The 14,419-nt window shown below is 42.6% G+C and overlaps 2 protein-coding genes across 4 annotated transcripts; one reads left to right on the top strand and one right to left on the bottom strand.

The window, feature by feature from the left end:
- Window positions 1-1,111: 1,111 nt before the first annotated feature.
- rtcb (RNA 2',3'-cyclic phosphate and 5'-OH ligase) lies at window positions 1,112-5,068 on the bottom strand. Of its 2 annotated transcripts, none has more exons than XM_004564869.4 (12): window positions 4,868-5,068; window positions 4,360-4,438; window positions 4,211-4,278; window positions 4,035-4,134; window positions 3,685-3,841; window positions 3,460-3,616; window positions 3,184-3,343; window positions 2,916-3,091; window positions 2,235-2,423; window positions 2,049-2,159; window positions 1,845-1,964; window positions 1,112-1,752 (listed from the first exon to the last, which is right to left on the bottom strand). In XM_004564869.4, exons 1-12 carry the CDS (start codon window positions 4,958-4,960, stop codon window positions 1,645-1,647), a joined length of 1,518 nt encoding a protein of 505 aa, XP_004564926.1. In that variant the 5' UTR covers window positions 4,961-5,068; the 3' UTR covers window positions 1,112-1,644. The 2 variants fall into 2 exon arrangements, with proteins under 2 accessions (XP_004564926.1, XP_012778341.1); XM_012922887.4 differs by lacking the exon at window positions 4,868-5,068 and adding an exon at window positions 4,593-4,777.
- A 1,545-nt stretch (window positions 5,069-6,613) lies between these two features.
- Window positions 6,614-13,292, top strand: fbxo7 (F-box protein 7). 2 transcript variants are annotated; one of them, XM_076875892.1, is made up of 10 exons: window positions 6,614-6,722; window positions 7,809-7,934; window positions 8,018-8,261; window positions 9,731-9,982; window positions 10,066-10,210; window positions 10,304-10,387; window positions 10,467-10,562; window positions 11,871-12,047; window positions 12,619-12,659; window positions 12,888-13,292. In XM_076875892.1, exons 2-10 carry the CDS (start codon window positions 7,813-7,815, stop codon window positions 13,194-13,196), a joined length of 1,470 nt encoding a protein of 489 aa, XP_076732007.1. In that variant the 5' UTR covers window positions 6,614-6,722; window positions 7,809-7,812; the 3' UTR covers window positions 13,197-13,292. The 2 variants fall into 2 exon arrangements, with proteins under 2 accessions (XP_076732007.1, XP_004564928.2); XM_004564871.3 differs by having other exon boundaries at window positions 6,642-6,779.
- Window positions 13,293-14,419: the final 1,127 nt, after the last annotated feature.

The following is a 14,419-nucleotide window of genomic DNA, read 5'->3' as shown; positions in this document are numbered from 1 at the left end:
AGCCAGGGGGGCCGATAGGGCATTAACAGGGAAAAGGGGGCACAAAGACATACTTTTCTTTCTTATTCTCATTTAAAATGTCTACCTTTTAATTATTTAATATTTATCTGAATCTTACACCCAAAGTTTTAATCTGATGTAAAATGTATAGAAGTCAATTACTGTATATAGTAACTATTAAGTCTAATATATATACCCTAGTAAGCTATAGTACTTTTTCCTTTGGGAAGGCACCATCTGTGCAGTCTGCAATTCTGTTGAAGAAAGATGTTGAATCTATTTAATATTTCTTGAAAAATAATTGATTTCTGTGCATTTTTTTTCACACTGCATCAAATTAAGGTTGATTACATCGATTAAGCATCATGAGGTGGAGCGTGAGGGGTGGTTCCCTATTTTTTTTATTTTTGTTGTTGCTGGGAGTTGGAACCCTATTAGTTAGGTTGCTTAACATTTATGCTAAGTACTCTTTAAAATACCAGAATAGGGAGGATGGTGTAGGTTTAAGTTTATTAGATTGATCAGTATTGCTGAACTATGGAATATTTTTTTTTTGCATACAGGTATAACAGAATAGCTTTAGTGTGGTTGTTTTAAACTTGAGTATGAACTTATACAAAATGCAGCAAGATATTTAAAAAACAGTTTTGTTGATTAAAAAACACTATCGGATTCATATCGGTATCGGCAGATATCCAAATTTATGATATCGGTATCGGACATAAAAAAGTGGTATCGTGCCATCTCTAGTCGTAATGTGAGATTAAATCTCTGAGCCTACATGTGGGATTAGGACAGTGACTTTGACTTTACCTCCTCTACAGAGATCATGTGACTGCTTTTATTTGGTTAACGTGTCCGGAAACGTTCCCAGAGGTGGATCCTGAGATGTAATGGAATAAAATATGAGAAATTCACGAATTCTTTCAATTTTGCTTCTTGAGAAGAAGCTAAACTCACAGCTCTGACATTTACGTCCTAAAACAGGAGAACATCATTCATCCACAGCACATCTGTTTTCATTTTATAAAATCTTTTTTTCTCACTGTGGACCAAACACTTCACAGGTGTTTGTATTCTCAGCGGCAGTGGAAAACAAAGACTGAACCCGTTCACTGCACACTTGGTTCTTTATTGAAGTCGATCTTTTTTGGAAACTAAACAGAAATTAAACATGTTTACGTTTTCTCAGACAGTCTTCGTTATTACGCACATTTAAGGCATGAATTCGATTTTTATTGCAGTAGTGTGAGCACACTGAAATGAAAGCAGATTTCTGCATTTATCTCAAAGGATTCAGATCCAGCTTTTCTTCTGGGACTCACTTCATGCTGAGCGGAGAAAAATTTCAGCCGCAGCGGCTCGTTTTTTGATCTGCAAGAAGTGCAGCCGCTCATTTCTGAGGACGTGTCTCAGAGAGCTCATGAAGCAGAAACTGGAAACTACAGCGGCCACTTCAGTCCTGAGAGGTGACCTCTGACCTCCACTGCAGTGCGATCTGGTTTTCTTGGCAACCAAACAAAAACAGAATGTCTTTTTTTTTTTTTTTTTTTCTTTTTAAATCCTTCTTTAACGTAAATTCTCTCCAAACAGAAAAGTCGTGTTTATCGTCTTTCGCCCATGAGTCATTTCTGTGGTTCAGCTTCATCCTTTGATGACAGCGATCGGCCTCAGTTTGATTGCCTTCTTGCTGATGCCAGCCTCGTGACACGTGTTCACCACGTCTGTCACGTTTTTGTATGATTCAGGAGCCTTAACAAAACAAAACAAAACAAAAAAAAGTCAGACGCAAACAGAAAACAGCTTAAAGTGCATAAAAACCCACCCTGACTCCTCCCCCTCACCTCCTCCATCACCAGTTTGGGCGATGCCACCCGGATGGCAATGCCCATGTCGGCCAGTTTGTCCAGGACGTCCTGGAAGTCCAGGTTCCTGCGTGACTTTGCTCGAGAGAGCGCTCGGCCCTGAAACAGACAGGAAGTTGCTTAAAGACATGAAACGAACCAAGGTTGACCATGTGACAGCGCGAAGGGCGCTCAGACTCGTACCGCTCCATGGCAGGTGGTCCCAAACGTCTCCATCATGCCCTGCTCGGTCCCCGTCAGGACGTAGCTGCAGGTCCCCATCGTCCCACCGATGAGCACCGGCTGACCTGTGAGCTGGAAATGGCAGCGAGTTCAGGCAAGACTCACATCATGATGGCGAGTAAACAGACGAACATGACGCGCTCTTACCTGGTAGTCGACGGGGATGAGGGGGTGGTGAGGGGGGAAGGCTCGCGTGGATCCTTTGCGGTGAACGAGCAGCGTCCTCTGCTTCCCGTCCACAATGTGCTCCTCCACTTTGGCGATGTTGTGAGAGACGTCGTAGATGACGTGCATGTCAAGGTCATCCGGCGTCGTACCGAACACTTTGGAGAAGGCCTGAAAGACGCGAAAACTGCTTTTACAGACTCCGCTCACCCAAACCCTCTCCCCATAACGATCATAGCAGAATCGGGACATTATTAGACTCCACAGCAATCCGATGCCGGAAGTTCAAATTACAGAATATCCTATAAATGAAATGAAAACAAAAGAAATACACAAAAATTATGAATTAAATAAAAGTTAAAAGATTAAAAAAATTAATAAAAAATGTAACGAAAATAAAAAACAAATGAACAGAAGCAGAAATTGAATTTTCTATCACATTAATGATTTTTACAGTTGTATTTTTATATTATTTGTGGTGCGTTTAAGTACATTCGTCGAATCCCCGACTCGGAGTGGAACAGAGTGGGTTCATCCTCCTGATCATGGAACTCACTTCTTCATGAGAAGAGCTGCGCTTTAAGCACCATGTGAGGTCACTTCTCTTGTTAGGGCGGGTGCAGCGGTGCGTTTATGACCCGAGAGCGGCTCAGGTGAGCGTACCTGTCTGGTGAGGAAGGTCATGGAGGAGCGGTTGACCCAGGCGTAGTTTCCTGCGGCTGCCATGCCTTTCAGGTAATCCTGCCCCTCAGGAGAGTTGATTTGAGCGCAGGCCAGCTGTCGATCGTTCACCGTGATTTTGTCACGCTTCATCGCCTTCTCCATGGCAACCAGAGCATCTGTAAATATCACCAGGTGTTTTCGTTGATAATTTAAAAGGCAGAAGTGAAGGTTTGCAATATTCGGCGATCCATTTCGGCGGCACTCGTACCTGTGGCGACCTGATGCCCGAGGCCTCGGCTGCCGCTGTGGATCATCACACACACCTGGCCTTTGTGGTCAATGCCCATCTTCTTGGCGGCGTAGTCGTTGTAGATCTCATCCACCACCTGGATCTCAGCATAGTGGTTTCCTGCTCCCAAAGTGCCAAGCTGCAACACACACACACACACACACACACACACACACACACACACACACACACACACAGCTTTAGACACCAGCAGAGGGTTGCAGGTGTGAACACAGGTGTGAGCTGCAGGGCTACCTGCGGCAGGCCTCTCTTCTTGGCCTTGGAGGACACCTTGTTGGGGTCGGCCTGCAGCATGCGCCCGTACTCTTCGCAGTGCTCCTTATCCTCGGCCCAGGCGTAGCCCTCCCTTAGAGACCAGTCCATGCCCATTTCCAGCGCCTCCTCCAGGTCCCTGGTGACACATGCATTAGTCAGGTGACACACAGGTGAGGAGAGGCAGGTCTGTTCTGTTCTACTTACTTGGCGCCCATCGGGATGACGCCTTTGGAGCCGACTCCCACAGGGATGTGGTCGAACAGTGACTGAGCGAGCTGCTCCTTCACCGGCTGGACATCGCCCTCGTCCAGGTTTGTCCTCAGCAGGCGGACACCGCAGTTTATGTCGAAGCCCACGCCACCTGGAGGGCACATGGGAAGTACTGTTTTAACAGGGTGGGTCACAGAGTAAGTTTCATGACGGGTGACCACAGCAGGGAAATCCACAGGTTGGAAGATTTTTTTACTTCCTGCACATAGCTTCCCACCAAACTCCATTCATTTTTCATCAGGTTTTAGAGGACCCTGCTTATGTTTTATCATAGTACTTCCTACCTGGAGACACCACGGAATTGGGGTTGTCCATGTCAAAGGCTGCCATGTTCCCGATAGCAAATCCGTACCCAGAGTGGACATCTGGCAGGCCGATGGATTTCTGCCGACCAATCAGAGACACCCTGAGTACGAAGCAAAACATTTACTGTGGACACATACAGAACGGCAACACTCACGTTCACAATCCCCGGCAGCGCCGCCACATTCCCAATCTGTTTCATGGCTGGAAGGAACCCGCCCACACCTGAGGAGGAGGAACAGAGAGAAATGAGGAGGGTGGAGGTCAGGTAGAGGGGGCTCTCAGAGGGGTTCAAAGGTCACCAACCTCCTCCTCGGCAGGCATTACGAAGCTCCTCGAACATAAGCTTCTCCAGAGACTCGTTCACGTAGAAAACTCCTTCCACCTAAAGAGGAAAAGGAGGAGGAGTCAAGAGGTGACAGCAGAGGAAATAAAAGCTTTTAAGGAGCGTCCCTGCTTCGCTTTAATGATTATTCTGAATCTTTCTTCTGTGAGACAATGAAACCAACTGAAAATAAACTAAAATGGAGCAGAGTCACCTCCTCCCAGCGTCCACCCGCGGGTGGAGCAGAACAGATACACTTAAAACTTTCGTAAATCATTTTAAGCGTTTTTAAGTTTGTGCTGCTGTTCAGAATCATTTTTAGCCTCGTGCTTATTCGGCATTTCTCGGGGGTTCCGTCAGCTCCTGTGTTCTACTGTCTCTGATGTTCTCCTCTCATGCCGTGGACACCTGTGTTTAATCAAGTCACCTGCAGCTGTCAGCCCAGCCACGTTACCAGCTAGCTGTGAGCTGTTATCTGTTAGCTCGTACCTGCATGTTGGGGACGAAGCCCTTTTTGATTCTCCAGGAGGTGGAGGAGATTTTATCCAGAAACTGCAGCTCATCATTGTAACTGCGACTCATGACTCCACAAACGACCAAAAACGGCAAATCTCACTCTTTAACGCCGCGTTTCACTGGCTGTCTAATGTAAGATTAGAAAAAGAAGCCGAAGAAAAGAGTCTTCTTCGGCTTCTTTTTCTTCTACGCTCAACAGGCTGCACGCGCATTACTGCCACCTACTGTTCAGTGTTCCACGGTTATTCTCTATGCGGTATTATCCTCAGTAGAACAGCAGTGTGTGGACGTGCTCCAGGATCTCTCTGCTCCTCCTGCTCTGCGGGTTCAATTTCTGTGATGGAAACACTTCCTGCCCTCTGTGAGGAGTTCCTGCCCGTGACAGTGCTCCCACACTCACACGTGTCCTTGCTGTATTGTGAATCATAAACTAAACCCTTCCCTTTCAGTCATTTCCGACAACCTTTGCTGTCGTTCATCGATGATGTATTTATGATTTCTGGGTATTCTGGTGGCCCACGCTGCAAATAAGACACGGCCCTGTCCTCCTGAACTGTGTGTTCAGTCTGCTCTTTCCATCAGTCACTAATTTGTTTTTTCTTTTCTGATTTCTTTTTCTTGTCATGGCAATACTGTTGTGGAATAAAAGTGCTCCACATAGAGTCTTTGGCTGAATTACATCCAGCTTCTTGGCTTTTTAATCACTGAATTTTTGGAGATTCAAAGCGTCATTAAATAAATATTATATAATAAATACTGAGATGGTTACTATGGAGATAAATGACAGAGACAGACACTGCTGAGTGAGATCCACTGACTTATATTAGCAAAGAAAGAGAGAGCAGCACTGATCTGTGAATTCATTAAATGATCTCAAGATATAATAGACAGAAATAAGAAGCGGAAATTTTCAACTTAAACCATCATCTTGTTTTTCTTCTACTTTCAGCAGAAAATACAGTAAGGGTACATCTTTCACTATCTTACAATGCTGTGATTGCAGACATTTCCCAACTCTCTGTGAATGGTACTCGTGGTCAATGAGTACCATTGATCAACGGGCTTTGATCAACGGGCTTCGATCAGTGGTTATGGATCAATGATAATGAGAATTTGCATATTAATGATCAAGGAACTGACCTCACAGCCCACCGTTCATTCAGTGGGCTAGTTTCAGTTATCGTGCAAATGTACTGTTTATAATGCTGGGGAAACCCACAGTCAGCTGAGACTGAAGAAGTCACTTGAATGAGTGATGAAACGTTTCTCCCACTGACAAAGCTACGTCCAGATGAACAGAATCAACCTTTTGGGGAACATAAAATGCCGTTATTTAAACAGTATATAAAGATGATTAATTTTATCTCCCCTGCAGATTTATTCATACCAATCGAAATGTTCTGGAGAATACTCAGGATTTTATGCAGCCCGGTTGCCGTATTTGTAGTTTTACGAAAGTTTATTTTGGATAATGATTCAGGAAGTTTAGTGACAAGCCTTCAAAACAAAAGCAGAATCTACACAAAGCAACATAATGCATGCGTACATATAAATAAAAAATATAAATACATGCATCTAATTTAATAAAAGTTGTTATTTTGAAAAGTTGGGCCTTTTTACGGCATAATACATTTATTCTAACAGAATTATTACGATTTTTTTTAAAAAAAACTTTGGTTTATAAACTTTTGATTTGAGTGCCCTCGACGTGTTGTATTATGAAAATCCATCCCGGAAGCGGTGTGTGAGTGTTTTGGGGCGCTGCAGGTTTGTGTGTTTACAGAGAAGCACATGAAGAGTCGTGGATGTCTTCCCGGTAGTTCACGGTGTGAGTGTTCTTCTGTTTGACTTCCAGCTTTCAGGACTACAAACGCTCCTTAACCCGGTTAGTTAACACTAACCCGCGCTAAGCAGCAGCAGCGTCAGTGAAACGTTAGCTAACGATAAGACTGCGGAAACGAAAACGAAACGTTTGTTTTCACGCAGCTCTTTACATATTTTTCTACCTCACAGAGAACCAACGACGCTCTGAAATCAGCGCAAAATGAACGAAAATCCTCTAAATGTGACGTTTTAGCGGTAAAGCGGAGCTAAAGCTGCTAAGAAATTTCAAAACGTCATTAGTGACTCATCAAAAGTTAAATTTGGCAGATTTGTAATGAGGTTTCGTACTTAATGAGCTAAAGTTTACTGTGAGGTTTGGATTTGAATCAGAGTCACTTTGTGCACAGTAAAAATCACGTGATACTTTTTTAATATGTGCACAGATTAAATTAATGTTAGTTAAAGTTCATTAGATATTACGTCACTGTTCACTGATGATCTGATTTAGCAGCTGGAATCTTTTCACCAGACTCCATTCACTTTTTATCTGTTTTTAGTGAAATTTGACAACATATTTTTATGAGAAACACAAATACAATAAGAAACGAAAAATAAGAACCTGATAACAAAAAATGAAATAGATTAATACATACTAAAGAAATGAATACAATTACATACAAAAATAATAATTATTAGTAAAAATTAGAAATGAAACAATTAAACATTAATAGAAAGATGATTAAAATAAAGAAAAAATATAATAATAATGTCTGTGAAGGTTCTCAGAACTGAAGAAGCTTCTCGGATGAGAGGTGAAACCTCTTCAAGTAACTTAAAGAAGTCCAGACTCTTTTCTTTGCAAGCTCCTTTGAATAATAATAATAATAATAATAATAATAATAAAGGAATAAAACAAAGTTGCATATAAATAAAATATTAAATACAACATGGAAATAAAATTATATGAAAAATCAGACTGCGTGATATAAAATCCAAACATGTGAATACAGTTCTGTTAAGAGCATCATGGCCCTCTGCAGTCTGTGCATTACTTAGTGTGAGTCCTCTTCCTGTGTCTGTGTGTGAGCAGCATCATGAAGCTGCGAGTTCGAATCAACAGGCAGACCAGCCGGGTGGAGTTACTTGGAGAAGATCCCAGTTTGAAAGAGCTCAGAGATCACATCCAGGAGATGCTGTTGTCCTCACATGGACTCAGGTCGGTGCTGCACATGTCTAACTCTGTAATCTGAGTTGTGGTTTATAAAGTTTCAGTTATTTGACTCCCTACTTGCGCTTCAGTTCAGACACAGAGTTTGGTTTGTCTCTGAACGGCTCCAAGCTGCTCACGGACACTGCTCAGACTTTGGCATCCTGCGGCATCGTGTCCGGAGATTTGATCTGTGTCCATCTGCCTCAGTCTGAAGCCACAGCTGCCGCCGGTTCAACCAGCTCAGCCTCGTCTACAAGCTCCACCTACACGGCAGCCAAGAGCTCTGCAAACCAGAGGCAAAGCCAGCAGACCCCCATCATGGCCTCCACTCAGGTATGATGTTCACCTCCAGCAGGTTGTTCAGGTGGGCTGGATAGGTGTGTGAGACATATCGAGCCTGTTTCCAGTCCATGTGTGGGAGGTCAGTCTACACAGACTGTAGACTGCCTCGGCCAGAGATCAGAAACAGGCCCAGAAAGCATCCACATACTTCTGGCTTCAGTGCACAGTTTCTGTTTTACTTTCTCGTGTTTTTATGAGCTGAATTATAACATAAAATAATTCGCAAATACAGACACACCACAGAGCACACAGCAAGGGTTAAAGCTGGTTTAAAGGGCCACACCCCCTCACAGCTTCTCTTCTGTGGATCCACACGAGGACACACTTAATTTCACATCATCCAACACTGATGACACTCTGACTCATCTCAGTTTGCATCAGCAGCATCAGACTGAAAGTGTTTAGGTGAACCAGCTGTGCCTCTGAAACCTGAGATGTTTTGTTTGGAGCTGGACGAATTCACAGGTTCAAAAGCTTTCTCACCTGATACTTACAAGCTTTCAGGGAACTTTGGATTAAAGAACAGTTAAAAGTCATGGGCGTGCCAGCCTTCATCGTGGAAGCACCGGCTCTCTCGCAGCAGTAGAAATCTTCACATCTGGAAAGCTGCAGGAGTCTAACGGAGCATTTTCAGACACATCCTCAGCTTCACATCACCAGACACATTTTTAAATAGCGAAGTCTCAGTCAGCCTGAGAAGCATTTATATATTTGGTGCTTGGGGCGCTTTTAAATCCTTACAGATGTGCGTCTCATGAACAGCTGGAGAGAAAAACAAAGTTCTGCAAAGGTTTAAAAGGATGAGCTTTACCCATTGCAGGAGATGGTCTCCAGTGTTACTGGTGCCAAAAAATAAAAACAAACTCACTGGAAGAGCATAGTGGGCGTTAAATCTGTGTAATGGTTTGATGGTATTTTAAAATTCCCTATCATTCTGAAAATGAAGACAAACACTGATTTATAATCGTACGGTGTTCCACAAGGTTCCCATCCAGGCCCCTTGCTGTTTGTCTTTTACAGTTGTCACCACAAGTATTTGAAAACTGACAGAGCCTTGGTAGTTTAGCCTCGTGGGTCATCACAGAATATTTCATATCAAACAATAAGACTTTGAGCTTTAACTCGAGAAGACAACAAAGTGTTGCGTTGACTGTTCAGGAATTTCAGCCAATTACAGTCCTGCATTTTCAAAGGCTGGTCAGCAGAGGCATCATTGTTCACATACTTATGGATCTGACTGTGTTTTGATGTTTGTGGTCAGCTGTAACATTAAAGGAGATCAGCCTTGACCTGTTTATGGCAGGTTGTTGTTTTTGATGTTGTTCATGTCTGTTTTATATTTTAAGTTATTATAACAAAGAAACAACAGCAGATTATTTTAGCCTGTGCCGCGTCACTCATCAGACCTGACGATGGGGCGTAGACGTGCCCAAGCTCACAGTTTTGTTGTTGGTAAACAGCCGAGCAGCAGCAGCAGTGTCAGTGGGGCTGCCGGTCCTGCAGTCCTTTCAGAGTCCCAGCCGTCCTGTGAGATGCTGGACTCTGAATCTTCAGCCTCCATCTGGGAGCCAATGCTGTGCAGTGAGGCCGAGGAGGGTCAGGCACCACTCTCTCTGGAGCTCCTGTACCACACGGCCCAGCCAACAAGTCCCAATGATGCCATCATGGTGGCCGGACATCTCCTGATGCTCGAGACTGGGTTCATTGCTCAGGTGAGGCGAGGGGGACAGGTTAATATCCTGCTGAGTAAACAGGTGAAGGCAGACGCTTTGAGTAAGTGTGTGCGCCTCCACAGGGCACCGAGCTGAAGCCCGGTGAGATGCCTGCTGGATGGAGGTGTGCAGGTGGAGTCTACAAGCTGCAGTACACTCATCCTCTGTGTGAGAGCAGCCTGGCCTCGGTGGTGGCTGTGTGCATGGGCCCAATGCTCGTCATGAACAGTGAGTCCTCTTTAAATGGGCTGAATTTATTTTTCTTTGACCTTTTAGTGTTCAACTCCCACTGTGTTTCTGACCTTTTTCTTCTTCATGCAGCGACTCTGAAGGTTACAGAAACGGTCGACACTGTCCGCAAACTATGTTTGAATGCATCCAGCTACGTGACCAATGAGTGGCCAGGTAAAGCTGTGATTGGTTGGCATAACGCCACCAGCACAGGAGCGTCTTTGATTAATTTTCTGTGTCTGATGTTGTTCAGGAGGAAGTGCTGCAGCAGCATTTAAAGACCTCAGCAAACTGTCCCGACTCTTCAAAGACCAGCTGGCGTACCCACTGATCGCCACCGCCAGAGAAGGTAACGCCCCCTCTCAGATGAGTCACAACATGTTGGTGCTGACATCATCCAGTTCATCAGCTTTAATCAGAGAAAACCTCAGAGAAGTTAAATTGCTGTGAACATTAGCCATGTTACAGCTTTTAGTGAGTTTAAGAAAGATTTTATTTAAATCGATGTTCAATTTCATTAAAATTAAAATGTAAAACTCAAAATCCCACTCATAAAAAACATACAGGGCAAAGAGAATTATATTAACCAATCAAAATCTTAATGAAAGTTATTTAAAGTTATACAAAATTAAAAGATTACTCCTTGAATTTGCAGCTTTATTATAAATTTTAAGACATTTTGACATGTAATTAAAGCGTCTCTTAAACTGTTCACTTGCATTATGTAAGGGGATTACATTATTAAATAACTTCACCATAAATTAGCAGTAAGTGCCTCTAAAAGTCAAATTTATTCTGTATTTTATCACCTAGGGCAGGGGTGTCAAACTCCAGACCTCGGGGGCCGGTGTCCTGCAGGTTTTAGATCTCACCCAGGGTCAACACACCTGAAACAAATGATTAGTTCATTACCAGGCCTCTGGAGAACTTCAAGACATGTTGAGGAGGTCATTTAGTGATTTACATCAGCTGTGTTGGATCAAGGACACATCTAAAACCTGCAGGACATCTGCCCTCGAGGCCTGGAGTTCGACACCTGTGACCTACGGTGTTCCCCAGGGTTCCAGTTTAGGTCCTCTGGTGTTTGACTTCTATGTGCTTCGAACTGAGAAGATTAGCAGCTTTAAAAGTTACATGTAGATGACACTCAATTTTACGTTTCTTATGATCAAAACATATTTTGATCGAAATCCCATTTTATCAACTACATCATCTTATTTAAATACCAAAGAACAAATAACTTTTATTTGTAGTAAAAAAGTGTTGGATAAAGAACTTATATGAGTGTCCATGAAAGGTTTCATCCCAACCTTTGAAGCCATGAGTTAAAAAAAAAAAAAAAAAAAAAAGGATTACAGATTATTTTGCCATCTTAAATTCGTTTTTTACTTTCAGACTTGAGTTCATACAGAGTTTCCTTTTCTAGTTTTTCTTTTCACACAAACTCATTTGTTTTGTAATAAACTATTTCATGTTAATATCCCGAAGAATTCTAGTAAAATCTGTCCCGAAACATTTGGGAAGCTGCTTTAGAGGAACAGCTTGTTTGACTCATATGAGCTTGAGTCGCGTTTTCATTGATGATGTTTCTCTGTAAGCAGATGCTAACGTGCTAACATGCTAATGTCTGGTACTGACAGTCTGTGATGTGTTTCAGCGATGGCTCTCCCCGTGGCGTTCGGTCTGCCTGCTCTTCCTCCGGAGCTGCTCCTCCGAGTCCTCCGCCTGCTCGACGTTCGCTCTGTGGTCAGACTGTCGGCGGTAAGCCGGCACTTCAACGTCGCCACAGCAGACTCGTCGCTGTGGAGACACCTGTACCGCCGCGACTTCGCAGGTGGAAAAAGAGTCCCTAAAACTATTTCATTTATTTTTACAATTATTTCTGCAAATTTCTCTAACTATGGGTCAAATGTTCCACTGACACTGTTTAAATGTTCTTTTTCATGTGCTTTTTAGATGTTCTTGATTTTTTTTCTATTTTTCACCCTTAGAACACCCTTAACTTATTAAAACCTGTTATAATGTCTTAATTTACTTATTAATTAAATAATTTTCAGTGAAGTTTTAAACAGCTTACTCTACATTAAATATTAGAATCTGAATAAGATAATTTAAATGACAGCATTAAAAAAGAAAATAACATTTAAAAAATGTAAAAACAAATCAGTCATTATTTTCTCCACAAATAAGCAGAAATTGTGGGGGAAACACCTGAATGTCCACCGTGTTTAAGATAGTTTTTAGAAATAAATAAACTAAAAAGTATCAAAATATTTTCTAAATTTACACAGATTTGAAGTTGTGACATGAGTCAATTAAATTTATTGATTGATTCATTGTGATTGTCCAGTTTTTCAACAAAATCATTATAATTAAAGTGACTGATTGTGTTTGCCGTTTTTCAGATTCAGGCTCAGGCAGATCCAGAGACACAGACTGGAAAGAGGTGAGAAACACACTTCATCAAAGTAAATAACTAAAGAACTGTAAACTCTTAAAACCTCCTAATGTGTCGTTTTTAATATGAATATTTTAAGGTAATAATAAATTAGACTAATGTGGGGCAGATTGATGATAGCTCGCAGAATTTAAGCTTTAATGTGATTTGTTGTTGATTTTTTTTTTTGGGGATTTTTTGTGTAAATAATTTAATTTGTTTTTATTTGTTTTCCAGCTCTACAAAAAGTCGTACAAGTTTCGCTCTGAACTTCGAAACGCTGCCCCGACCCGCCCCCGCCCCCTCCTGCCTTTCCATCCAGGAGACATCTTCCACCCCATCCCCTACCCTCACTTCCCCCCGGTGCCGGGCATCATCGGTGGAGAATACGATCAGCGACCAAACCTGCCCCACGGCCTACTCCCCCGCCCCCGCTACGACCCCATAGGCCCGCTCGCAGACCCGCACAGACGACCTCGCCACGACTTCCACAGAATCCGACCAACAGGAGGGCGACCTTCAGACATCCGACGAGGATTCATCTGATCACTCCGTCACTGATCACATATCAATGACACAACTTCCTGTTTGACTCCGGGTTGACAAAAATTCATTTTCACAATAAAATCAGAATTTAAAACATTCTGTCTGGGAATCATTTATAACCTCACAACTGAACAAAATCTTTAAATCCTTTTATTCCACAAAGACAAAAAAGTAAACATTTTAATTTAAAGTTATAATTTTATGTGACAGCCATTTATTTATGGGTTAAACATCAAACAGAAGAAGTTTGAAAAATGTCAATTAAAAAATGCAATCTACAGGGTGGGCCATTTATATGGATACACCGTAATAACATGGGAATGGTTGGTGATATTAAAGTCCTGTTTGTGGCACATTAGTATATGTGAGGGGGCAAACTCCTCAAGATGGGTGGTGACCATGGTGGCCATTTAGAAGTCGGCCATCTTGGATACAACTTTTGTTTTTTCAATAGGAAGAGGGTCATGTGACACATCAAACTTATTGGTAATGTCACAAGAAAAACAATGGTGTGCTTGGTTTCAACGTAACTTTATTCTTTCATGAGTTATTTACAAGTTTCTGACCACTTACAAAATGTGTTCACTGTGCTGCCCATTGTGTTGGATTGTCAATGCAACCCTCTTCTCCCACTCTTCACACACTGATAGCAACACCGCAGGAGAAATGCCAGCACAGGCATCTGGTATCTGTAGTTTCAGGTGCTGCACATCTCGTATCTTCACACCATAGACAATTGCCTTCAGATGACTCCAAAGATAAAAGTCTAAGGGGGTCAGATCGGGAGACCTTGGGGGCCATTCAACTGGCCCACGACGACCAATCCACTTTCCAGGAAACTGTTCATCTAGGAATGCTCGGACCTGGCACCCATAATGTGGTGGTGCACCATCTTGCTGGAAAAACTCAGGGAACGTGCCAGCTTCAGTGCATAAAGAGGGAAACACATCATCATGTAGCAATTTCAAATATCCAGTGACCTTGAGGTTTCCATTAATGAAGAATGGACCCACTATCGTTGTACCCCATATACCACACCAAACCATCACTTTTGTTGGTCCAACAGTCTTGGAGGGATCCATCCAATGTGGGTTAGTGTCAGACCAATAGCGGTGGTTTTGTTTGTTAACTTCACCATTCACATAAAAGTTTGCCTCATCACTGAACAAAATCTTCTGCGTGAACTGAGGGTCCTGTTCCAATTTTTGTTTTGCCCATTCTGC

Source organism: Maylandia zebra, linkage group LG17, assembly GCF_041146795.1.
Source record: "Maylandia zebra isolate NMK-2024a linkage group LG17, Mzebra_GT3a, whole genome shotgun sequence".
NCBI classification, from domain to species: Eukaryota; Metazoa; Chordata; class Actinopteri; order Cichliformes; family Cichlidae; genus Maylandia; species Maylandia zebra.
Note: the sequence above shows the minus strand (reverse complement) of the source record. Positions and strands in the feature narration are given on the sequence as shown.